Raw genomic sequence first — 25,927 nt, forward strand, 5'->3', positions numbered from 1 at the left:
TGGCACGTTTCGATTTTGGCCACCTGGACAAGCTCAACTGTTGCAATTAATAGCAATTGTGCGTGTTCCCGGCGTCTTCTGCACTTCGAAGAGCATAGATTGGGCTGAAATTTACTACAATAAGATTGATATAGCAAAATATACAAAGCCACAAGAACGTATGAATCCACAAGCATGAAGATCAGACAAATCCATGTACTTCCCATAACTCCCATGGTGGTGCAATGACTGCAGCGCCAGAGTTCCCTCTAGTAATTTTTGTAAGAAATCTTATGGCTTCACCGGCCGTCACCTTTGTTTTGGTGTCCCGCACTACATACAGGGGCAGCCGCCTATTTGTTGACCTGTTGTCATCCCGCAGCAAATGCGAGATGAAAAAAAAAAAAATTCTTTTTTTTACGAGATATTTAACCTGCGTAATGATTGCACCCCTGAATTTGCGTCAATTTTTTTTAACAGAAAAGTGCGATCATTATGCGAGTAAGTACGGTACTTTCTCTGAGCTGTTTCACAAACAGAGGGCCAGATTCCGATGAACGATAGCATGCCCTGAATAATGTTTGGGTGGAAGGCATGAATACCCAACCGAAATAATTCTGAGTGCTGAGTTCGACAACTGAGGAGACAATCCTCTTGTCAACTGCAATCGAGACACCGCCATCATGTCTTTCAGTTCGATCGTACTGGTATACATCATACTGTTTGTTGTCTTCGAAACTTCTTTGTTATGTATTTCAGGATATAGCCATGTATCAGCAAGTACAAGAATGTAAGAACAACTACCCTCTAGAAAAGTGTGCAGTAGATCACATTTAGGAAGAAGTCTATATATATAAGTAAACGATAAAGAAACCAGATATGATAACACTGAGGAATGAGGCTTGTTGTTCACATGTAGGCATTTTCTCTTTTGTAGCTATCTAATGCATGACATGACAATGTCAAAAGCTTTCCAGTGCATATATGTTACATCGTCCATACATAGCTTATCGACGGATAACTTAAAGAGTTTGCTCTGCGCCTTCGCAAACACTATCATAAACTTTTTCCTTGCATCACGTGTAGATCGTGAAAGATCTTTGCGAACTGAGACTTCCGATCCTTTAACGTTGTACACAGACTTTATAATCGCTTGTTTATTTTAAAAAACACTTAACTTTGCAATGATGGGCCTTTGCTTACCTGCAGCAAATTTGCCAATTCCGTGGACCCGTTCAAATTGTGTGCTGGTTGGGGTTATATCTAGTCTTTCAGAATATGCTTATCTTCACAAGCATTCAACATTAAAGAAGCTGCTTACTATGTAAGAAATGAAGAAATAAAACCTTCGTTTTAACATTTAAGCAACTAATTGAAGAAGAATGTTTATGGAAACTGAGGAATGAAATATAACTATCATTACGCAGCAGGGTGGCGCCTAATGATTGTACTGTGCAGCATCTAGGCATTTTACTCCATATTCTAATGAGAGTCCTCGGGACTGCAGAAAGCTTACACAGCAAGGCAGCATGCAATGCCCACTGCAATCCACCAGGCACAGATGCTTAGACTACACAATGATGTTATTAAACACCACATAGAAAACAGACTGGGCAAACTGATGTGTCACGTATGCATCAAGCATCTCAACGCACCTATTCAAGTATCTCAATGTGCAACATACTTATTGGGAATACTTCAGCTCCCTCCTGACGCTATTCTAAATCGTTCCAACATGCCGCCATTATTCCTGTACAATTGAGAGAGCTGGATCCCTCGATTACCTGAGTTACATCTGACACAACAACCTCTACTGATGGCCTACATAAAAAGTGTCGAGGAGTCCAGTCAGCTGGGCTCAGCACCACAAGAAGAGATCTAGTGGGACTGCACTAGTGATGGCTCGGAATAGACGTTCTGGAAACTGAAGTATTCCTCTTTCTCTTACATTTAAGTATGAAACCCTGGGGCTCTTTAACATGCGCAGAGGTCTATGAGGGCACTTGTGTACTTCCCTCATAGCCATCACAGTTGGAAAATGCACTTGCAACCTACCGCTGAGCAGCAGAATACCACAGCCACGGAGTCATCACAGTGAAAGCTAAACTGAACAGCTGTATTGTACGCATGAGGTTAGGCATACATGCAACATGGAAGAAAAATTATTACACAATGAAATTTTTATATGGGAAGCAGAATGATATGGCTACTTACGAAGCATATTCAGGCACCGTGTCTTTATAGGGAGGAATGTCCTTGATGTAGTTGTTGTAGAACCACTTCACCTTGAAGTGAAGGTTCATGTAGGCTGAGCTCTTGCACAGCCTCAGCTGTTCATGCTCTGGGTGGCAAGACAGGGTGAAAAGAGGCATACGAAGGCTCAATTCTTTCCCCTCTCTGAGGTCTTAATAACCATGTGCAGCTAGGAAAGGCAACTGTGAGCATGATATAGATCAGTTTAAGATTTTTTACCCTATGATCATTGCCTGCAGTTATGCAAGAACAGAAAAGAAGAGTAATTATTGGTAAAAATGGAAGATGGGGAAAGACAGATTAGGAAAAGAAAACTATAGGAATTTAGGCTTATGCGTGCACCCCATTTTGATGTTATTTTGTTTTTTGACTACAGGAATATAGGCTTATGCGTGCATCACAATTTTGATTCAATATTGTTTTGATGCAACAGTCAACCTTGCACTTCAGCTATATTGTAAATTGTAAATGATATTGTAAATTGTATTGAATGAATTGTAAATAAATTGTAAATAATTGTAATGTAAATGTATATTGTAATGTAAATTGTATGAGTAAATTGTAAAGTAACAATCAACAAGTGAAATCCATAGTGTGCTCATAACTTCAATGGCTATTAGGAAGTTTGAATGCCAGACAGCTCCTAAGTAAAATTAGCGTGAGACTTCACATTTCTGAGTAGCAAATCATTACAAACTATGGGGCGTTAATTCGTGCCATTCTCTAATTTCATCTTGATGCTGGCAGTCACAGTTGCCAAACCTTGCTCATTCACATTACTAAAGCCCTCTACAAAAGCAGCAAAGAAAGTCTAGGCAGCACTACTACAAGTTACATCATAAACATTCCATCTGTCAGAGTTCAAGAGAACTGTTCAAGGGTGCAGCACAAGACAGGCTAGGAGTCAAACCTTTGGTTGGGACAGTCCATATGCTTGCCAAATGCATGATATTTTTTTAGTGACATCGCTTTTTTTTTTAGTGATTTCAGGAGTACTTCCGGTCACAAACCAACAAACTTAAAGAAGGGGTACACTTAAAGAGCTGGAGATATGATTGTACTGTCCCAACCTTGGGCCTATAGTTGGAAGGAACATTCAAGAAAAACATCTGATGCCACCATGACAAATACGGGTGCTCATTCCCTCTACTGCAGCAGCACCACGATGCGAATAGCCTTATACGAACTTAGGCCATGCTTGCCCCCAAAATAGTGTTCTACAGTAATCACCAGACAATGGACTTGTAGGGCTCAAAGTAAATGAGAGCTACATGTTTTAATGAGACTGCATCAAACTAATAACCTTTGGGATCTATTAAAATAGTGAGCACGACCCATTAAATAGTTGCAATTACATGTGGCCCCATAAAACATCTTCAAAAGTAGTTTTAAATCAGTATACATTTAACACGTGTCTAATATACCTTCTTATGTGTCTGAGGATGCCAGGTGGAGAAAACAGGTGACGTGGACTTTGATAACATACAGTACCTCACTCTGGGCTCTATTTGGCCCACTTCATTTCAGCTCGCTTTGTTTGCCCCTAAATTCGTGGCATGTAACCACTGCACCATGCTTTTAGTATTGTAGGTTAACCCAGCTGTTGCATTCAAAAAGAGAAGAAGGAGTGGTGCTTTCTGCAGGCAATGTTTAATTAAGACAACCACTGGTTATCCTTGCAGAGGTATGTCCACCTATCACTTCCTCCTTGTATGGTATGTCACCTGATCATCTTACTTCAAGTAAAAAGACTGTAAACACGACGAAATGACTGTAAACATGGAGAAATGCATGCAAGGTCGATGTAATGAAATATGTAACTGCACATTGAACAAGTAATGCCACAAAAGTTCTGCAACATTGAGGACTGCTTGCCCTAGTGACACAAACAGCTGAGCCAACAAAGCTGGCCCATAGCAGCCATACTTTGAGCCCCACTTTCCAGTGCAACATGGGACACAAGCACAGCTTACCCACCAGACGTGAACCAAACGACAAAAAGCAGAAACAAAAGAGGCCACCAAACTTTGCTCACTACGAGAATCAGACCTGCTTGCTTGCATTTTTAACCTACAGTCTAAAGAGGCTCCCACACAGACACTGCCATATCACAGAGCAATGAGTTTCACCATCTGTGCAGGGAGATAATTAGAGTTTATTTTTACGCACATGGGTGATAGGCAAATGCCTTTTCTTCTTCTGAAAGCTGGAGTGAAATAGCCCTTTATAGCATTGCATGGCGGATGTCAGAGAACGCAGTTAGAAAAGAGCTAATTAGTCTCACTTTTCTTTCTTTTTAACATCTCTAACTGAGACACGATTGAAAGTTAAAAAACAAGCTGTAAGTGGTAATTAGATTGAAAGCTCTGGGGCAGGGCTGTGTTTGTGTGTAATGCTCCTACTTGCAAGCTACTAAGTAGGGAAAAGGGTTCTCAGTATGGGGCAAGAAAAGAGGGAGAAACAGCGGGCCATCTCTGAATGCACATCTAGTACATACCGGCCTTGGCAAGGTGTCCTTTATGGGAGAGAGCACAGGGTTCAGAGCATACACATACCCAAGGGTTAGACAATGAGGGTGGGGATGGGGGCTCAATTAACTGTTACCACGAAGGGCGGGGGACATAGAGAACAGGTTTCAAAAACTCCATCTGTGCAAAGCTAGGTCCCAGGGTAACAAGTGACAAGCAAAGTGGCGTAATCACAGGATAAGGTTTGACAACTTTCTGCACACAATAATGAAACATGATTTCATTATGACTGAACACTAAGCAAAACCTTCCCATGACCCAAGCTAAATGTTTTCAAGGTCTGATCTTGAACTTGTACAGGACACTAAAGAACCAGAGTAAGCATACAGTTATGTCAATACCAAGAGCTACACAGCCTCTAATTTTAAACCAGAGCAGGTGAAAGAAGTCCATATTCTGCAACTATAATAGTACTGTCTTCTCTAACTTACTTACAGCTATAGTGTAATGCAGGGTGTCTTCATATCTGTGGTAGGTGAAATACCAACCAACAAACTCCAGAAAAAAGTTGCCTACGAAGCTCGCCATGTTATATGGCATGCAGTTCAGAGTGGATAAAGTAATAAAGAGGACCAATGACATCAGCAGAGAAACCTGAACTAAGCAATGACTGTGTGACTGCACAGTTCTGTAAACATTAATTTTCTGGTTGTCTGGTATGTGACTTCATGCTTCTGCTCCAAATAGGAGCCCACTCTTTATTCTTAGAGGATGGTATGGCTTTTTTCCTGCTTTGGCAATATGCCTATATTGCAAATAAAAATGAAACAAAAGAAAAGGCGGAGGCACGTCCTAATCTACAAGACCAAGATTTTGGCTCTTCTAGAATATGCAGAGCTAGTATATGTGACCCCATACAGTTTTGTTATCATATTGTGTGCAATATAAGGTATAATTATTTTTATTTTGCATGGCGCAGGAACAATTTTTTTTTTAATGAGGTGGAAACATTATAGTTCCATGCCTTAGTGCCTAGCACCCGCTCTTTATAAGTGGCACATGAGTGGTGATGATAAATGAAGTGAGAGGGTGCAATTTGCCCTCAATATTCTCTTTAAGAGGTTTGTTGAAATTGCACATAGGCATTTATGGAGCAATATTCCAAGTGTAAACATATAAGCACATTAATTTCCCTGCCTAACATGGCTGCTTTAGATAAGGTCAATGTCTCTGTCAAAAAAGAAAAAAAGACAGAGCAGTAGACATGCCATCATGTGTGCAGGCTGAAGTTCCTTAATGGCTCAATGTCTGCAGTCGGATCTAATCTTTACAGGCCAAATTTAAAAATTGGCGTGTAAGCCTTCCTATATGTGGTATGTTTTAATATGTACCATTTTATTTCATATGTAGTGCGCTTCTTTCCTTGTAACATCCATATAATCAGAAAATTTCATAGGCATGATATGTTAATGCTGCATGTGTACTGGGCTTAAAGAAGCCTTTCAGCAGCCTTCGTGCACATATTTCTACAACTTTTGCAAGGTAGCGTTACGGTCAAATGCAGCTTCTTCTTTGACAGCCAAGTCCTATGAACTTTCTGCATGAAATGCATGACAGCGTCTACATGAAGTTTACTTCCCAGCATTAAAGAAACTGCATTATAGAAATTAAGCTGTGAAAATTAACTAATTTATCTCTAAAGGCATATTAAAAAAATAAAGTGTCTAATGTGAAGAGCATGTTATAAGGTCTGATTATTTCACTGCACAATTATTGCACTGCAGATGAAGATGACCTTTCTTATTTAAGTGGTACTACACTAATATAATATATTTTTAAAATTTTAGGCATCTGACTGTTTCAGGAGATGCTGTCTAAAAAACTCAGTATTTGATCAGTGTTTTAAAAATATCACTGCAATCTCAAACTAACAAAATATGCTGCACTGTCACCATCATCAGGCTACTCAAGTACATGTAGCATGAAGGCTTTTTCCCATTCATGAGCCTATTCTATTCAGTGCCTGCAAATTTCTGATCTCTCAGCCCCACACAATTCTCCAATAATCTTGACTGTATTTTCCTTTTCTTGGCATGCATTGTTATTCTTACAGACACATGACTATCTGCTCTAATTTGCCTAATTACAGGTTTGCCTTATTAATTTGACCCTTACCAAAGTCACTTGTTAAATAAACAGGTGCACATCAGAGCTACACTTTGTTTAGGAGCTTTAATGCCATCTCTAGGTTAATTTTCTACTTTGGACAAAGAGAAAGTGAGCGTGTGTTTGATTTGGGGCTGTGCAAGACTCTGGCAAATACTGCCAAATTAATCAGTGGCATGTTTTTGCCATTTTATTCTGCATCTTGTTTATTTAAACCCAACGAATAATTCAATGATTTCCTCAGTCCAATCAAGTTCAAATTAATGGAAGTGGACTACACAGTACTGGGCATTCACACTGATTATATACTTGGAGTACACTGTGCACACATTGTGCTACACTGTTGCTCCCCCAAAACACAAACCATTACAACATTAACCTAACATGGTTTGCTGCTGGGCTAGTTGGCTCGTGGTATAAAGTAAAATTGAAAAAGCTTGAACAACAACTGAACAACACAGGCGCTCTTGTGTTCGGTCCTGTTTATGTCCTTTTCTGAGTACTTTTAATTTTACAACGTTAACTCGCCCCTCCCTCAAACACAGACCCCCATTTTGTTTCGTGTACAAGTATAATGTTCAAAGTAAATATACCGTATTTGCACGAATATAAGGCGAGTTTTTTCTCGACATTTCCAGCTTCAGAATGCGCCTCACATTTTATTCGGATTTGTGGCATGAATATGTATAGCATTTTTCACTTTTATTTTCCTTAGCATTTACTATGCCTCATGCAAGAGCGTACGAGATTTCACGCACTCATTTTTCTCCTGATTTAGAACGCTCTTAGTAAAAGATTAATGTGGTTACGTGTATTATATACAACCTTGAGCAAGACGACGTGTGCGGTTGTGGAGGCACTTCAAGTGAGTGGGCTTCAAATTCGCGTGGTTGATCACCGCACAGAGCGTGAAAGGCTTTGCCGTGTTCGATTGTGTCCCAGGCATTTCTGAAGTGCTGCTTGTCAAATAACTTTGGTTGCATGAAAAAACACAGTGTTCTTGGTGGCAGCCTCAGAGATGTCAGTAGTGACATCATGTAAATTATGTATGCATTTGTCCTTTCACTTTATTTTGCAACAACAGTGCCCAGTAATGATGTATAAAGCCCTGCTAGCATCCACTTTCATGCGTCATTTCCTGTTTTACTGTGGCATCACTTCATGTTATTATCGTAATATATTCTTTTCTTTTACTGAAAGGCAGAAAATACCCTCTCACATTATATACGCAGTAACACTATTTATGTGCAAATACAGTAGTAAGAATGAATCAGATCAGCTAGAAATCAATGCCAAAACTTCTAGCTGGCTTCGCCTTCATTCAAGACGATTTCCTAGCAGCAGCTGTTCGTTTTGACCCACCACAATACCCAAAGCTTCATACACTGTCAAGCTTGTATCTGGTATTGTACATGTGACTGTTGTCAATTGCTATCCTGGGAACATGCTATTTTGTTTTGTACTCTCATTTTTGCAAAGAAGGCACGGAGAGAGGAAAGGATATGCATATAGAGCAGCTGTGAAATGTTTTAGATATCACATGAAATGGCTCTTGCTGTGTGCATGCATTGTGCCGAATGCCATCTTTGAACAGAGTGGCAAGCTTCTGCATGAAAGCTTACCCGCTCATATTTGTACTATGTAACCAATGCTGCATAATATGCACTAACAAGCAAGGCTCTCAGAAATAAATACTGATAATGCTGGTATTGGTAAATGAAATGTCTGTCTATTTTATATTTTCTTTCCTGTTTCATTCTGAAGACTTATTAAAGACTTTTACTTAACAAAAGCCGAATCATCCACATACTGAGCTTTGCTAGAAAGCTGCAAGGGCGTAGAACTTTCCACAACATTGTAAAAAAAAAATTTCATTTGGAAAATATCTTTGCTACATAATGGGTGACAAATATACAAATATTAATTTATTACTCAACACACTGAACTTGCCGAAAAGGCAATATACCTTAGCACTTTATAGAATTTCATACATAAGCAACAAAATTATTCACATGCAGAACCTTCTGGTATGCTCAGGTGCATGAAAGTTTGGAATGGGTAAAGACAACACAAAGGTTTCCAACAATGTGAGCCTTTAAGGTTCGTGTTGGGGAAAGACTGGGCACATGCTAACAAAATTGACATGCTTTTGTCACCGATAACAAAACTGCTAAGGGCACTTTGACAATTTCTTTAAAGTGCTTCAAGTTTAGCTTAAATCGGTTCATTAGTCGAGTCCAAGAACGATAACCTACAGCTGTGATTACACTAAAATAAATCCTGCATAATCTCATATGTTAGTGCAAACAGCACATAGAAAAAAGACAGACTCACAAAATTGATTATTAAGCATGACAAGTGAGAAACTGAAAACAAATAGATGCAGGTAACAATGGCAAATATACAAGGTGAAGATACAAAGTTCATGACAAACAACACACTGGGACTGCTTTCTGTAGGACATCACATTCTTTAACAAAACAGAAATATCTAATGACTCACCACACCAAAAGTAAAACGAAGAGTGATAGAATGGACCTTCCTCGTAATAAGGAAACATTTAGGCATAAATGCCAGTATTATTACTTGTGGAGCCTCAGTAGTTATGAGTTCATAATAATTAAACTCATGATGCCATTAGAAAAGTAAGAATATGGAGCATAATACAATAAAAAGTTATACATAGCAAAAAATAGAAAAACTTCAGCCCATATGAACTGAAAAAATTTGCTTTTCAGTGAGCTGTTGAGAAAATGGTGGTAACTTATATACAGCTCACCTTCAAGAGCATATTTCAAGTCCTGCGAGAACAGACTCCATAACGTTTGTGCACTCAGGTGTCCAATGTTGAGCTCTTGGGGAAACCTGTAGCAGTCACAGTTCAAATGGAGAGCATCACATATGCGCCACATTTACATTACAGCTGGGGTCCTCAAGAGATGAATTATCTTATCATTTGTGGTAGTGCTTTCACACCTACAGCACGTTATGTACTGAACACAATGAGATATTGAAGATGCAGTGCTCAAAAACAAAGGGCAATTTATTGCACATAACTAGCTAAGCTTTGGTGTCGCAGAACAAATGTCTTCATTAGGCTTTGCATTTCATTCAGGTTGTGCTGCCGAGGTTGTGTTGTATATTTTCATATTAACATATCAAGATGGGTGGCATAGTTTTCTTAAGATTTTTCCATTTCATTTTTCCTATCTTTATCACTTATGGTAACATGGTAACGGGCAGTGCTTGGGAAGCACCAAATAAGGTAACACCAACTTGCCCAATCTTCTGTTCTCTAGCATTCGTGTCTTTGATTAACAACACCTGAAATGCTGCCAATGCCTCCTTCGTGTATAAATGTATAATGTTGGCAACTGTAGTCAACATGTGTGCATGAGACTGCTTTTTGAGGCTGTGCTGTGCACACCCCACTTGCATTTTTCCCTTACTTACTAGAATCATGCCACAATTATCATTTTGTGTAACTTGTAGACCCTATTATTTAGTTTAAATGTGACCTAGACTGGTATAGCTCGGCTAGTGCATTAATTGCTCCCCCCCCTTTTTTTTAATCTACACTTCCTTCCTTCTCTCTTTATATATATATATATATATATATATATATATATATATATATATATATCACAGGCAAGTGCTAAGCATTAACAGTACTGTCAAGCGACTCACTGGTTGAGCACAGGGGCATAGCTGTTACGATCTTCCTCGATGACGGACACCATGAGGGCGATGAGCTTGTGCCAGAAGTCAAGGTTGTGCACACTGGGACCATGCTCCTCCTCCTTATTGTCAGGCTGCTCCACTTGGAACTCGCGGTTAAACAGCTCGTAGCAGTTCTCAAACAGGAATTGGCACGTTGACCGAAGGCACGCAATCGCACAGTCCTTCACCACAGTGCTGGCCCGTGGTGGGCTCGTGAGCTCCTGGACCTGCAATCACACCACATGGCATATTCTAGGCACAGCAAGCTCGCTATTCTCTCTCTCTGGACCAAGGGTGCCCTGTGGACATTCCAGGTTCAAAAACTATGTTCTGAACTGCAGGACTCAATAAAAGATGACGGAAACATTAAGAAAGAAATGAAAACAAAGTGGTACTTGCTTTTTAGTGATAAGGCATGCCCAGGATTGAGGACTGAGCAAGTCAGCCCATATTTGTCTTGAGGTTTGCGCAGCACTCGTAGGAAATGAGGACAAATGGTAAACCAACTACAGTACATGTGCAGACTCAATATTAGCAAGACAGAGCATGTACTAAAATGCTTGCAAGGTAGCACATATTGTGTGGTTGCTCTAACACTCGACCGTGTTTTTAGCAAGTGTTGTGTTAACGTCAAGATAAAAGTATGCTCATTCTGCTTTTTGTCCTATGCAGGTATGGTTATAACTTTATTTTTCTTTTTGTAAGTTATATCTATAGTAACTGACAAGTCAAGAATGCCATGGCACGTGCCTCACAAAGAGAATGAATAAATTATGGGGCCCTACGTGCCAAAACCATGATTTGATTATGAGGCACACCGTAGTGGGGGACTACGGAATAATTCTGACCACCAGATCTTGAACATGCATGGGTCACAGGAATTTTTGCATATCGCCCGCATCGAAATGCGACTGCCATAGCCGGGATTGGATTCCGTGACCTCGTGCTTAGCTGCGCAACACCACAGCCACTAAGCCACCATGGCGGGTGCCCCACAAAGGGAATGCATACAATACATGTACCAGCAAATCTTCTCGGTCAGTCGCCCGTTCTCTCTTACTTTACAGTCAAAAGTTAAAAGGAGGTTCACAGATGTTCTCTTGTGGTGAAGGCCAGCTTGTGGCAGCGTATCAAAACAAGCAGTTGTGCAACCTGCATCCTAGTCTCGAATATATAGATAGAAACATAATTATGAAGTGTTATAGAATAAAACTTTTGTATGCCACACTTGAATAGGTGACTTCACTGTATGTTGATCTTAGCCAGTAATTAATACCCGTATTATTTTTGCTCATGTTGCATTTACCTGGGTCCACTTTGGAGGTCCGCTAGGGGTGGCTCAAATTGCCAAACATATTGCATTGCGTTAAGCCTTTTGGTTGAGATTAATTTTAGTTTGGGCATCACACAGAGCACCTCAGTGTTCATGTTCCTATGCAAACAGCGTCTCATCAGTGTCGGCTTCAGAATCCATAGGCCTGCTGGATATACCACCTGCTGCTAATCAATCTAGGCGGCCTCAGCCCATGGTCACTGGCCCTCTTGGAAAGCCTGGAAGGATGGCATAGAGAGACCTCTGCCCCAAAGTGAAGTGTTTTACATTCGAAAGGTGTGAGAACTTCCTTATACATCATCACTGGCATACATTTATGAAGGTTTTCAAAGTGTCGGCTTTGCGTAACTGGTTGCTTAGTTTCGCACCATTGGCACAATTCGCAGCGAGGAAAGCGAATGAGAAGGGTGAGCGAGAGCGAAGAGAGAAGCAGCAGTGTGCTTCCACAGGTGGAAGTGCACGCAACACCATGTGCACTGTCACCAATGAGAGAGGACAGCACAATCACCTGATGTAAAACTTGGTTCCTTGCAACGCCACCAGATGGTGTTGCCATCTATGCATCAAGTTAGAAGTGAGGGAAGCTTGCAGTAAAGTTGATTATGAAGAATGACTGAGAAATATGGAAGAAAGTAAATGGGCTGGGAGAGTGTTGAGGTATCTGTACAGGAAAAACATTGATTCACAGTGGAGGGAAAGAACCAGGAAGCTTAACAGTAAGTATGCAGCTTGTAGGGTGGGCAACACAGCCACAAAGAACGTCAAGCGGAAAGTCAGAGAGGTTGAAATAATCTCATGGGTGGCAGCAATGGAAAAGAAACCTGCCATGAGTAACTACTTAAGAGGAAAAAATGAAATCGGGAAAGAAAAAATTTATGATAACGCAAAGGGAAGCTCATTACTTTTTGAAGCGAGATCGGGATGCCTTAGAACAAGCACCTATAAAGCGAGATATAAGAAGAAAGAAGAAGAATGTGCTTGCTGCGGTAAAGCAAGGGAAACAATGGAGTATGTTTTATAGAAATGTGAAGACGTCTGCCAAGCAGTAGATTTAGGCACCACTGGCCTCCATGAAGCCCTTGGGTTCAGCGAGAACAGTGGAAAAGTAAACATGTCCACAATAGAGATCAGTAAGAGGTGATTGGAAGATTGGTGGAAGAAGGGAGATGATAAAAAATGGAGACGTACAAAAGCAAAGATCGCAATAGGAGATCAGAAAATTTGGTTGTGGGAGTTCATAGGACATTAGGCAGTATAATAGCAAGAGCTTGATGGCACAACCCACTGCCCCATTCCAAAGGGGGTGCTTATAACATCCATCCATCTAAGGGTGGTGAAATACATCAGTTGCTTCTGCAGTATTGCAGAAGTTCTGGAGCGGCGTGGTCCTGTCCTACCTTTCCCTCTGTAAGGCAGTGGCGGTTTTGGCTGCTGCTGCCACATAGCTTTAAACAGATGGTGTTCACTGCAGCACTGGCACCTATCGCTTGCTCAGCAGTGCTAGTGCATGCTTAGAAAGTTAACGAGCACTTTAAGCATCAAATAGCAGTGTAGTACTTTAAACCAGAAAACTATAAGACATACTTTACATTGAAGTGTAATGACGGAAGCAGGACCTTCAAACCTCCAAGCGATTTGGCATGCTCGAGATTATGAGCAAAGCCCCTAGCCCGCACCACAGCTAATGCTTAAACACTCGGGTAAGACACTCCTCATAACTGTCCTGTGAGCCTCCTTGTCCCTGTATCTATGCTCCCACCTTTGCTTTGAGTAGGCGCTCACATTTTCCTCAGTCCTCACCCTGTTGGGGAAGCCTCTTGTTTATAGGTGTGTGATACTTACGTGTATAAAAGGTTAAACAGGCCTATTTGGCCTCTTGCGGTGCATCTTCTCGGCTAAGTGCACACCAATGCAAAGAGGTGTGAGTGATATCGGAGAGGAGGTCACAGAAAGCTATCCTAATATATTTTCAAAAGGCCCATTTATGCTGTAAGCTGTGCCTGTCATCTCCCCCCCCACCCCACCCCCCCCCACGTAAAAATGGGCTGTGAATTTCTAGCTGGAAATGGTCTCTCAAGCCAGGTTTCCAACTGGAATTGGCCCCTCCAGCTGGAAATAGCTGGAAATGGCACTTTCCAGCTGGAAACGGTAGCCACCTCAGCTGGTCTTCCAGCTGGAAGTTGAATCCGCAGGCTGGAAAGTGGCAGGCATATAATAGTGGGAGCTTCACATGTGCATTAAGAGCACCTTTATATCTGCGACATGCTCATATTTATTCCTAGGTGGTGTTTGTATCAGAACGAAGAACTTTCACTCTTGCAGAAGCAAAAAATTATATTCATCTTCGTTTGTTTTGTAACAGAAATAGTAATTAATTGCGTGATCTGCATGAAAATGGTTGTCACTCAGGGTGCTTTCAATTGCGATTGATCGAAAGTGCCCCATGTGATTGAGTCACCAAAAGCAAATATTGCCAGGAAACCTCCTCTTTTATTGAACCTTATATGTAGTAGAGAAAAGCGACACACTCCTGATTGACACAATGTTATCAACCTTGCAACATTGTCGCCATCCTCTAGCTAGAAACTTGCCCAAATGGTGTGCCATTGTGCAAACAGCTAGTGTTTACAGCACAGGGATGACTTCCCTGCGAAAAGAGGGCCTTAAAAGGACATTAAAGGCAAATATGAAGTCAAGCTAAAGTGATAGATTAGTGGTTGAGAATCTCTAAGGCATATATTCTCGCGAACAGAGCTTTAATAATAGGGAAATTGAGGTAAATGGAGGACATGATTAGGGACTCCCCCGGGACATTCAAGCACTTGCCCGATGATGAAAGCCCTCCTCAGTTAAATTTTGTCGCTAGTACTCAACCATTTGTTGCAAAAAACATCCTTGTATTGTATAAAATGACAAAATAAAATTCTACTTGCCCAGTTCTATTCCATTTTTTAGAAAAAAGAACTTATTAAAGTTACCTTTGATGACAACATGGGCGGTCGAAAGGTTTCATTTTCGCTCAGCTCCGCGCCGCCCACACTTTAGCGTTTCACTAGTTTCATTATCATGCAGTGCTGTGCTGGTTTTTTGCTGGCTCGCGAAACTCCCACAAACTACAAGTGGCAGAGAATTCAACTTCCATATGATGTCGCAGGATGCCCGAATGGTCTACGCCACTTGACCAAAAAGCAGCTGCAGCAGTGAATACGCTCTGTCTTGGCTCGATAGTGCCTTCTCTCGGACAGGGTTTTACTCACCGATGACAGCAAAGGGTGGTGATGGCGTATGCAACGTCACCACTCCTCTGGTTGGGCGGCGGTAGATTTGAATTTTGAAAAAGGCATTCGGACCCCTCAGATGCAATTTTTTTCATAAACTAAGTCTTTTCTTGGCAGGAAACAAGTGTTGCAAGGTTTCTGGAATGGTAGTTAAACAGTCCACGTCATCTTAGTATTTGCCTTTAATGCCCTTTAACATGTGGCACCTTCAGCCGCCATCAGGCTGCAAGGACCGCCGCTCGTATCTTCTCCTTCCTGCATGACACTACCCTTGTAGTCAACTGTAATGACACCACTACAATAACCTGGTCTCACAGCTTGCCTTGATGTGCTCTTTTGCCACTAAAAATAAAATACCTAATAAGCTGGTATTGCAATATTAGTATTTCGCAAGAAAGCTCAGATTTTTTATTTACAGCAAGCAGCAGCAGCATTACAGAGGCAGAGAGAGAATGTATAAAATATGACGACACCACAGTGGCCACATTTTCGTACAGCCCATGGTGGCAACCGTTACGGCGAGACAGTGAGGCTCTTTGAGTATGCGTGTTTATTAGTGATTGATCAACAAGTTTGTATGAGGAACCTGCCTAATCTTGCATATGGAGTAATTATTTTTGAACAGTTTTATCTTTGGATGGAGTTAGAAGTACAGGCCAATGGATGTCAACATTTTTTATTGCTGTACTTTGTGGTGTTGTGGATTCACCAGAGCGGATCGAAGGGCACCATTTTCTTCAGTGCTGGTTCTATCATTCGGAGGCAATTATTTCACTTGTTTATGTTTTGAGCATAAGTTAATGTTTCTTTTTATCCTGAATGTTGGCATGCTTGAGTATGATATCATCGGCCCATGCTATACACGGTGTGCATCTACATTTTATGATCATTTTTATGTTTTACGGAATTTTTTAGAAATCGTCTGTGGCAGATAGCATAATTCTTGTCACTGAGCTGGATTATTCAAAGAGGCAGACATTACTAGCACACGAAACCGAAATACATTTAGCTAGTTAGTAAAAATTGACAAATTAACTTAGCTAATTACCTTATGGCACATATTGCAATGAATGAATTGTAGCCTGTAAGTTTGCAAGATGCATCCACTTTAAATATATTTCCAGAATTACTCCAGTTTCGAGATATTATTTTACAAAGCGTAACAAAATAAATGGGCGTTCTAGTTACTTTTGTGCTTCAATGCTTAAAAGAGCATTTTGTTAGAAAAGTAAGTAGACCAACAGTGCAGTTTTACAGTGAGTTTTATGGTGCATATCTCCGAACTGGTGTAATTATGGAAATTGAGTCCAAGTGGATAGATACGCCTGACAATCTCATTGGCTACAATCTGTAAATTGTGATGTGTGTCATAATGCAATTAATTAGGAGGTTAGTTAGTGATTTTTTTCATTAGTGAATATTCATTTACATTTTCCGTGTAAGTAATCTCTGCCTCTGAAGAATCCAGCTCAAGGACTAGAATTACGGTATCTTCAAAGGGTGATTTTTAAAATTGCATAAAACTTTAAAAATTGTCACCTCGTATATGCGAAGTGCTTGCCAATTTGTCTCCAATAGACCACTTGGAAATAGTGTTGTGTAGTGTTTGTGGCGAATGTTGCACATACAAATTAAGCGAATACTAGTACATATGTGCCAATTTGCCTGATATAATGGAAGCGCATTTACGGCATGCTTGCACAGCAAGTGCGTGATCCCAAACATGTTGAATCAAACGACAGGGACTTGAATTGGTGCAAAACAACTTTAACATAAAAGGCTGGCCCTCAAGCTCCTGCATTATTCAGTAGAAAAATGCTTATTGGGTGGTTTTTGAGTTGCATCACATACCTATTTCAAAATACAAGTGAATTTATTTGAACTACATTACCACTAAAGCCAAAATCAATGGCACTGAACAATTTACCAATCATTGCATGGTTTGTGCAGCTCAGGTTGAGACGAATCTCGGCGTTGCACCACATAAACTGTAAAACGAGGTGTGATGAAGGTACAATGTGATACATATCGTTCAAAGGCTGTTGATAAAATCCCAGTGATTTTGGTAAAGGTCACTGTTTACTAGAACTGAATGGATTACAGTCACGATTGTTTTAAACTTCACTCACAAATGTAAATATTTCTTTTAGATGGTGTACAAGGAGATGTGCAAGTCCATTCCAGATCTTGAGGAAGACACAAGATATGCTTCCACAAGCCCTGCTGCAAGTGTTCAAATAAATTATTGCAAGTTTCAGCAGCATGCTGCTTTGGCTGCGTGTATTTTCACTGGACCAGCTGGTCCTGCAGCCCACCACATTAGGAACCAACTGTGACTTGCGACAGCAGCAAGCTGAGGTCCATGCGAGTTCTGGCCAGTTTGTATCCTGCTCGATGCGAACTTACACCCTGGGATGTAACCTAGGCATGGCTCACCACCAAAGAGGGAGGTCTGTGGTTTAAAGCTGGAATTGCAGTGGGAACATTTGCTGGCTCCAGCTGGAACCACTGAACCTTCCCCTGGAAGATGCTTCTATTTCCAGCAGGAATGTCTACTAGTCGCAGCTGGGAATACAGCACATTCTAGCTGGAAATAAAATAGTTTCCAGCTAGAAAGGAAGTATCTTCTAGTTGGAAATTGTGTCGCTTCCAACTGAAATTTTCCCAGCTGGGACTCATGGCATTATGGCTGTTCATGTGTGTGGAGCGTGAATATATTCATCATTGCTGAACAACTGGGGCACTCTTTATTAAGGTGGCATTCATGATGTAACTTCTTGAAGCAGGATGAAGGGCAAGTGCATCACGGTTTTTTCTTTTTGAAGTAGCCTCTCTCACATTACTGACTTGTCCCTGACTAGCCAACATAGCAGCATTTTGTAAATTTTAATTTAAAGGAACAACCAAATATTTACCAGTATTACAGACTCTGTGCTTTCTCAGTTGAGAACTACAGGTGTCCGAATATAAATACTTTCAAATACGAATCAAACATGAATACTTAGCTTCAAATATTGTATCAAATTATGATATGCACATGCATTTGTTTGCAAATTTGGTTATTTTAACATGTTGAAGCGTCGCAATTGTACTGGAAATGGTAAAAATCAGACCAGTAAGCCCTTATACTAAAAGAGTGTGCATTTGGCTCACATTAACTAGGGAATTTGAGTAATTCCCCTTAGCTGTCTCTTCTTGCCAACCTGTGCCTTAATATCAAATGGCCGTAAACTCAGAGACATTTGGCCTTGTGACAGCCGTCACTCACTGCATTTGCTGCCAAGCGATACGTTCGGATCAGGGGAAGTGCCGCAGAGTGTACCCTCGCTGTCCGCAAACTCGCGCCCCTTGCTAATGAGAGGCTTGTTTCCCGCACAGCTTGATCGTCCAGTGGCTAAGCACGCTTTCCAGGCAAAATTTAGCCAGCAGCATGAAATTATTACAAAATTTAGTACTAAGTCTGACCTTTATTCTTACATTATATAGAAACAAATGCTAAGAATTGTGCTTACTCCAGCACAGGGAGCAATAGCTTCAATTTCTTTTGAATATTCACATCCCCTACTGAATATTCAAAAATTTTCGAACCTAATAGCTTTCAAATCGAATACAAATATTAAAGATATAATATAGATAATATTCGCAATTTTTGAACATTTGTGCACCCCTAATGAGGATATAACTTTGGCACAATATCCAAATATACTGCATTTTCCCTAAAGCCTCACAAGAGAGTATTTCAGCGTCTGAGCACATATGAGTTTATCCAAGCACTGTCTACATTTCAACAGAATTCGCCTGAAATGGTTTGTGAGCTATTTGTGATATTAGATAATCCTTAGTGAATTGCTTTTTCTGTGACTGTGGTGAAAAAAGAAGCACTTCTATAAAAAATGCATGTGGCCAAAAGTCTGCAGTTTCAAGTGATGGAATGTCAACAAAAGTCATAGAGAACATTGCTGTCTCTCTAATGAAATGAAACAATATCTCTATAGGCTTTAAGACAGGTGTTGACCACTTAACAGTGATCATCATAAGTAAGATCACCATAAAAAAATGTTGCGATCACTAGCTTTTGGTTTTCCTTTTTACTGTAATATAAATAACAATCTGATACATTGGAAACACAATTAACTTCTGTAGTTAATTCAATAAACACCAGTCTCTACTGTTTGCAATGTAGAGACAAAAGAGCGTACACCCAACGTAACTAAATTAAAACCAGGTTTATAACTACATTCAAGTCATAATATAGTAACATGCCACTTACTTTCATTCTGAAGAAAGTGATGCTAGTGAGAAGATCTACAGTAGACTTCAAATCTTGTAGCTTTTCTGGTGAAGATGCAGGAAAATTGTTCTGAAAAAAAAAAATTATAATTAGAGTGAACTCTTGTTTGCGATATCTAAAAAAACAGTTTAGTACAACTTTTTATTTTCCACGGTATGGTACGAAATTTTGAGTCAAGAGAACAGAATAAAGTTGATTCAAGAATTCTGGTTTCAGTACAAAAATGGCTGAACACTACGAGAAATGTAGCTTGTAGTGTTCTTTAAGACCCAAAAGTCACTTTTTTGGGTCTTTACAGCTCCCAAGAGCTTTCACTTGAAACAAATGTCACTACTCAAGCAATGCAAGGTGTCAACACGTTAGCACAATTTTGGCAAATAATAGTGATTTAGCCTGTACGGTATTCCGGTAAACCCAAGGGGAATGGGCGTTTTACTGGATGAGTGAAGGTGTGAACGTGAACGGCCTGCATGGTGCAGCTACCAGGTGGCGCAGAGCTAGGTAGAACATTAGGCAGTATAATAGCAAGAGCTTGGTGGCGCAACCCACCACCACATTCCAAAGGGGACGCTCATAACATCCATCCATCCGCCCGCCCGCCCGCCCGCCCGCCCGCCCGCCCGCCCGCCCGCCCGCCCGCCCGCCCGCCCGCCCGCTTGCCCGCCCGCTTGCCCGCTTGCCCGCCTGCCCGCTCGCCCGCTCGCCCGTCCGTCCGTCACTTCATCCGTCCATCCATCCGTCCATCCATCCATCGGTCCATCCATCCATCCATTTATCCATCAAACACTCAGAGCTAGTATTGCAGTAAAGAAGTGTATTTTACTTCGCTGCTGGCGTAAATTTTGGCAGCAGTGTAATCGTGTTGTTGCCAAAAATTTACACCAACAGCAAAGTAAAATACACTTGGTAACTGCAATATTAGCTGTGTCTGTCTGGTTGAAGTCTGCACCACCAGATGGCTGCACTGTGCAAGCTGTTCATGTTTGTGCCTGTTCTCATCCAGTAAAATGCTCAGTCCGTTAATATTTACCAGAATATCAGACACGATAAACTCTATAATGAGCAATAAAGGACTACTAGACAAACCAGAGCATCAAACCATCTATTTTTATTGTGCTCCTGCATTACTAGTTTTATGAAAGAATGCTATTAATGGCTTAAATGTATTTATTAATCTAGGCTGCCTTAAATGTATAAACTAATGTGAAAGGTGCTAAGGTATTTATGCATTGGCCCCATGAACTGTCATTTTAGTGCAGCCAAAAACAAGAATTCATGCCAGTACAGTGTTTGCAGTTAGATATTCAAATGTCATTATATCAAATAAATCAGATTAATGATATTAGGAGTCTATGTGTGCTGGGAGGAAAAAAGCATAGGTATACTTACTCTGTACATAGAGAGGTCAATTCTTAGAGAATTATGCAAGTGATCTAGGATTTTTACAAATTTTTCTTTCTGCAAGAAAAAGAAAGGACATAGAGTTTAAGGACCATTATCAATCTTAATCAAAACAGTGCATTGCTTATATTACCTTCAGGCTCTGTGTACAGAATTTTGCATGCCAATATAGTGCATCAAAAGCAAAAGCACCAATGAAAATAAACCTTCAAAATCTTCTGATTAAACCTGTGTTGCAAGTTTAAACAATATGTGTGAGGTGTTTTAGTAAATGACTTGTGAGATAGATGTTTCCGTGTTTGCTCTATATATCAGTATGCTATCAAGAAGCGGGTTCACTTCTTTCATTGTTTTTCACAATGTTTTACACCCAGCATATATTTCAAGTGGCAGGGGATATTTTTCCCAAGTATGCTAGGCATGAAATGTGGATGTTCTCATATCTGACATCCTTGGAGAATGTCCTCGCATAGAGTCCACATTTCGTAAACTTTACAACACTCACTGAAGAACTAGAATTTCTTAATTCATTCCACAGCAGTATACTTTTCAGGATTCTGAGGATGCAAAACATGCGGCTAATTTAAAATGTCAATGGACAGAATTAATTGGCGCCTGAAGAGAATAAAGAGCGATGACTAAATTCGGAGCTGATGGAACAGGATTAGCAAGTTTTCCCAGCTACGTTGTTGTGAACCACAAGTCAAGCAGACAGCAATTTGTTGCACATATAAAATCAGTGAATCGGAAAGATAGGCTTACAGAACTGTAAAGTAAATACACGGTAGTACATATACAACTGTCCTTCCTTAAAATTTGCGGAAAGGTAGGCACACAAAAAGCAACAGTGATTTTGAACATAGGACTTTGGGAACATAACAAAAACAGGTCAGCACATTTATTTTGGTAAAAGCACTCAGATGCCAGAGTATGCAAGAAATTGAGTGCAGCGCCAAGCCAGGATGGCTCGAAGAGCGTTCATAATGTTTAAAGGTGCACAATACAGTGCAAACAATAAGACAAGATGAAGTAGCATATATTTTCAGAGAGACTTACGCCAAAATTAGAAGCAGCAAAGCGGTCACTGGCAGAAACCGCAGATGATGCAGCTGTGTGTGCATAGTAAGCATTGATGTTGGCAAGGAGGGTGCTCATCACAGCAGGCACCCCTTGGCACATGTACTTGACTGACAGGCAGTGGAAGTGCCTGCAAATGCATGTGCGAGTGTGGTTACATTTACCTGTGGTCTTAACAACCTCTTCACAAATGGCTGGCTTCATGCTAATGCTGACCATCCTACATTACATGCAAGTCTTCAGGAAAAGGTTATCTGCTACAGTCAGTAGAACTTGCGTCATAGGTCAATAAACATGCCATGGCAAATTAAATATCTAGCAATGTTTCATGGTCTAAGTGACATATTACTCCTGATGTGACAGCCCTCAGACAAAGCTTATGTGATGTACAAAACATGTGGTGAGCCATCTGTATGTTTCACATATGCTGCCGTGGCCTGTGAGGATATCTTACAATGCTTTCTTGAACTCGTGCAATTAGAAAGAAACATGCACGTGACAAGAAGGCAGTGTAGCTTTGAAATATAGCTTATATTTCTGAATGTGCAAACTTTTGGATACTATAATGAGAAAAATTCAGCAGAAAGAAAAGGAAGAAAAAAGGAGCACTTACGTCATTGCCTGATATATGGATTCTATCCCATATCTCATTGCAAACTCGTCCACAATTTCTTGTGCAGTTTCTTCAAAGTAGATTTTCCATGCATCATCCTGCAGAAATGTGACTGGTATGTGAGAGTTCGGCAAAGACTGAATATTTAACGGCTATAAATCTCTGGCAACATCAAGGTGGCTTGGCCAATTGTTATGCACGATGCCAGGCCCGTCTTTTCCAAAAGAAAATCATAAAGCATTGTATGAGCTTAGGAGAGCTGCTGCATGGACATGGACTTGTGTTGCTGCCTGCCAGCAATTTGAAGGAAATAGCATGGGTTACAAATGCAGCAGAGTGACTTCATGATATCAGTTGATGGAAAATTTTCGTTTTGTCTTCTTATTTGAAACAATAACACAAACATTTTGCATTATCGAAATATAAAATACAAAGCACCTCAGCACATGAAATGTTTTGGTGAAATCTGAATGTGAACAGAGCAGCAATAATCTTTATTTTCTTTGTGGTTTTTTGAAGAAAGAAGGAAAAGGAGAATTTTGCTGGCCATATCACAAGTCTCTAGCTGACAGCTGACATCTGAACATCAGCCAGCAGGATAAAGGACCAACAGGTTAAAAGCAGAGAGAATAGGAGAAAGTATAAAGAGAGAAAGAAGAGCAAGGAGAACAAAAAGAAAGATGGACTATTTACATTATTTACAGAAGTTGTAGGAAGTTTCATTTCCCTTGCACTGTTACAGCTATGTTTGCTTACATATGATGTGTGTAGGAATCGCAGGGCTTGAAGCTTTGACTCGACTACTCCTGGAAGGAGCACGGGCTCTGGCACAAAATCTTTTTTGAAGTTGTTAAAATAAAAATGCTGATCATTTCATATATGCAAGAAACTGAGAGTGAATGTGGCAAGGTTATGAAAAATGGGGACTGAGAAGCAGCGGCGACAGCAATTGCACAAAGAAGAACCAGGGGAATGAAAAGAACAGCCAGGAATGAATGAAACAAAAACACAAGCAAGTGAAAAAAGAAACAATAGAAGCAAGCACTTGGCAATGCCTTGAGTCCCTCTGCTGCGGCATTGAAAACAAGCCCTACAGAAGATAATGATTTGAAGTTGTACTTGTAATTTAGTGAAATTCTTAAGTCAGTAAAGCCATTATTACTCCTAAAATACTAGCTTTATCAGTAAGTGCCATAAATATTCCATAGAATGTCACTTTTGTTTCAGTGCTGCTCATCTTAAGCTGATGTCGCACGTATAAAGCAGAAATTACTCTGTCAGTCAGCTTTTATATTATGCTTTCAAACTCTATCCAAAGTGATTAAATGGTTGTAGGAGTGTGTAAATATACGAATCCTTCAGATAAGGAATCGAATGTTGCCCTATTAAATTCAAAGACCAAATCGAATAGCCACCATTCATAAATATGAATATTTTTCACACACAATTCTTTAATATTTAATATTAAATTTTATATTAATATTAATATAAATATTTAATATTAAACACAATTCTTCAATATTTGAATTTATGCAAAGTATGTGATCAAGCATAAAATCTGAACAAGAATGTGATATATCTCATCATGGCGATCATACTAGACATAAGACACAAGAAGTTTTGTAGTGGAGCACACTAAGTCGCTCAGGAAAACAGGCTCTTCCAGGTACCATTCTTATTCATCATTCACTATCCTTTGCAATCATCAATGAGTCTCGACCACGCGAATAAAGTGTCTATTTGCTCCAAATGCTCCGTATGTGCATTTATTAAAGAATGTTTCATGACATGCAATGTAACAATAGAAACTTGCTAACATAATAGGATGTGAAGATGGTTTTACATATTGATGATGAAAATGGCTGTTCACTACTAGAAAATTATTTGAAAAATATTCTTTCATTCGATTCGATTTGCTTTTCTCACTATTCGATATTTATTTTATTTGCCTAAACTTACTATTTCATTTATTTAAATTAAATAAATTTTAATTTTAATTATTTGATTCTTTATTTACTATATTCACCTACAAAGTTGGTTGGTGATAATTGGAATGTGCAGTGTAACATAACTGAGTGTGCATACATAAATGAGAAATAGCTGGCTACTCTTCCTGTGAGAGCTGGAGCGAGCTAGAAGCCATGTGAAGAACACTGTTCTTGAATAACATCAATAATGTCAAATAATATACAGTCAGCAGAGCCCCAACACTGCCTGTCCTCAATCTTCTTTGGCATATTGTGACCTCCTGTAACACCACGTGTGGAAAGTAGGTGCACAACATTACATTGGATACTCAGGAGCACTAAGCAGCTTCACTTGCTCGTACTTGGGTTCTGTTGTCTTGCTTACTGCTTCATGTTATTCACCTCTGCTCACAATATTGCATTGTAATTTTGTAATTTAATGTACTTACCCCTTTAGCCTCTGGCAGTTTGACCATTCCCCCATTTTGCTCACAAAGGTAATAAAACAGGCTCTGAAAACACAACAATAAAGAATGCCAAGGTTGCTCACAGTCAGAAATAATGTAATGGTACAGTGATCTTTATAGTGTTTATGTCAACTCAATTGCAGGGGCTCTGTTTCGTATTATTCTTCGTCATAACAAAAATTTATCAGCACCCCTGTATACCAGTCCACATAACAGTGTGTTTGTAGACACAGATGCAAAATCACTAAGAGCAGACCACAATATAATGAACACAGTATTGCAAGCATGGAAAAAGAGTGGGAGACAAAAAAAAATGATTAAACAAATAAAGTATTAAAGCACTGGGCATCTGAAGATTAAACTTTAAAGTGGCTCTGAAGCACTCTTACTATAGATGTTCAATTACTAGCCTCAATGTCTCACATGTGCTATATGTTCTCCCTTTCCAATGTGGCAACATCTATCTTGATGCAGGAGATGAAAGGATGCACACTCTTTGTTGCTTCAGCAGCTGACTAGAGTGATTTGGAGATTTCACCACCTTTCTAAATACCTAAATATAGCAAGGACTTTCATTTAGAAGGTCACAGAAGAGCTTGTGACTTTTCATGTGCTTAATCAACCTATGAAGAGAAATGAGCACTGTCAGTGGAAAGACATGGATGGAACAACTGCAGTTGTCCAGAAGTTTCAGCATACCATGAATGCCCTGCAGCATACTCAGGTTATGCAGTTAGAACCACAGTCATACTTGCTGCAAATAAGTTACTAGTTTATATAAAAAAAACTTGCACATCTTTTTTCACTGACAAAAATAGTTCCTGAATCGGGCACTCATAGGATTGTGGTATATGATGGTTCTATTGTGATATGAAAAAAATTAATCTAAAGCTGCAAGTTCAACCAATGGAACT

General features: G+C 40.0%; 1 protein-coding gene across 5 annotated transcripts in view; it reads right to left on the reverse strand.

Moving 5' to 3' along the window:
• Positions 1-25,927, reverse strand: part of LOC135904322 (protein unc-13 homolog B-like) — a 405,600-nt gene that overhangs the window by 45,356 nt on the left and 334,317 nt on the right. For all 5 annotated transcript variants that reach the window (XM_065434988.2, XM_065434979.2, XM_065434961.2 and 2 more), the window contains 8 exons: positions 24,996-25,058; positions 22,580-22,677; positions 21,946-22,096; positions 20,878-20,946; positions 19,468-19,557; positions 10,554-10,813; positions 9,646-9,731; positions 2,194-2,320 (listed from right to left, as the gene is read on the reverse strand). In XM_065434988.2, the coding sequence (XP_065291060.1) occupies positions 2,194-2,320; positions 9,646-9,731; positions 10,554-10,813; positions 19,468-19,557; positions 20,878-20,946; positions 21,946-22,096; positions 22,580-22,677; positions 24,996-25,058 (944 nt within the window). The remainder of the gene's footprint in view (positions 1-2,193; positions 2,321-9,645; positions 9,732-10,553; positions 10,814-19,467; positions 19,558-20,877; positions 20,947-21,945; positions 22,097-22,579; positions 22,678-24,995; positions 25,059-25,927) is intronic.

Source organism: Dermacentor albipictus, chromosome 1 (genome assembly GCF_038994185.2).
Source record: "Dermacentor albipictus isolate Rhodes 1998 colony chromosome 1, USDA_Dalb.pri_finalv2, whole genome shotgun sequence".
Lineage (NCBI taxonomy): Eukaryota > Metazoa > Arthropoda > Arachnida > Ixodida > Ixodidae > Dermacentor > Dermacentor albipictus.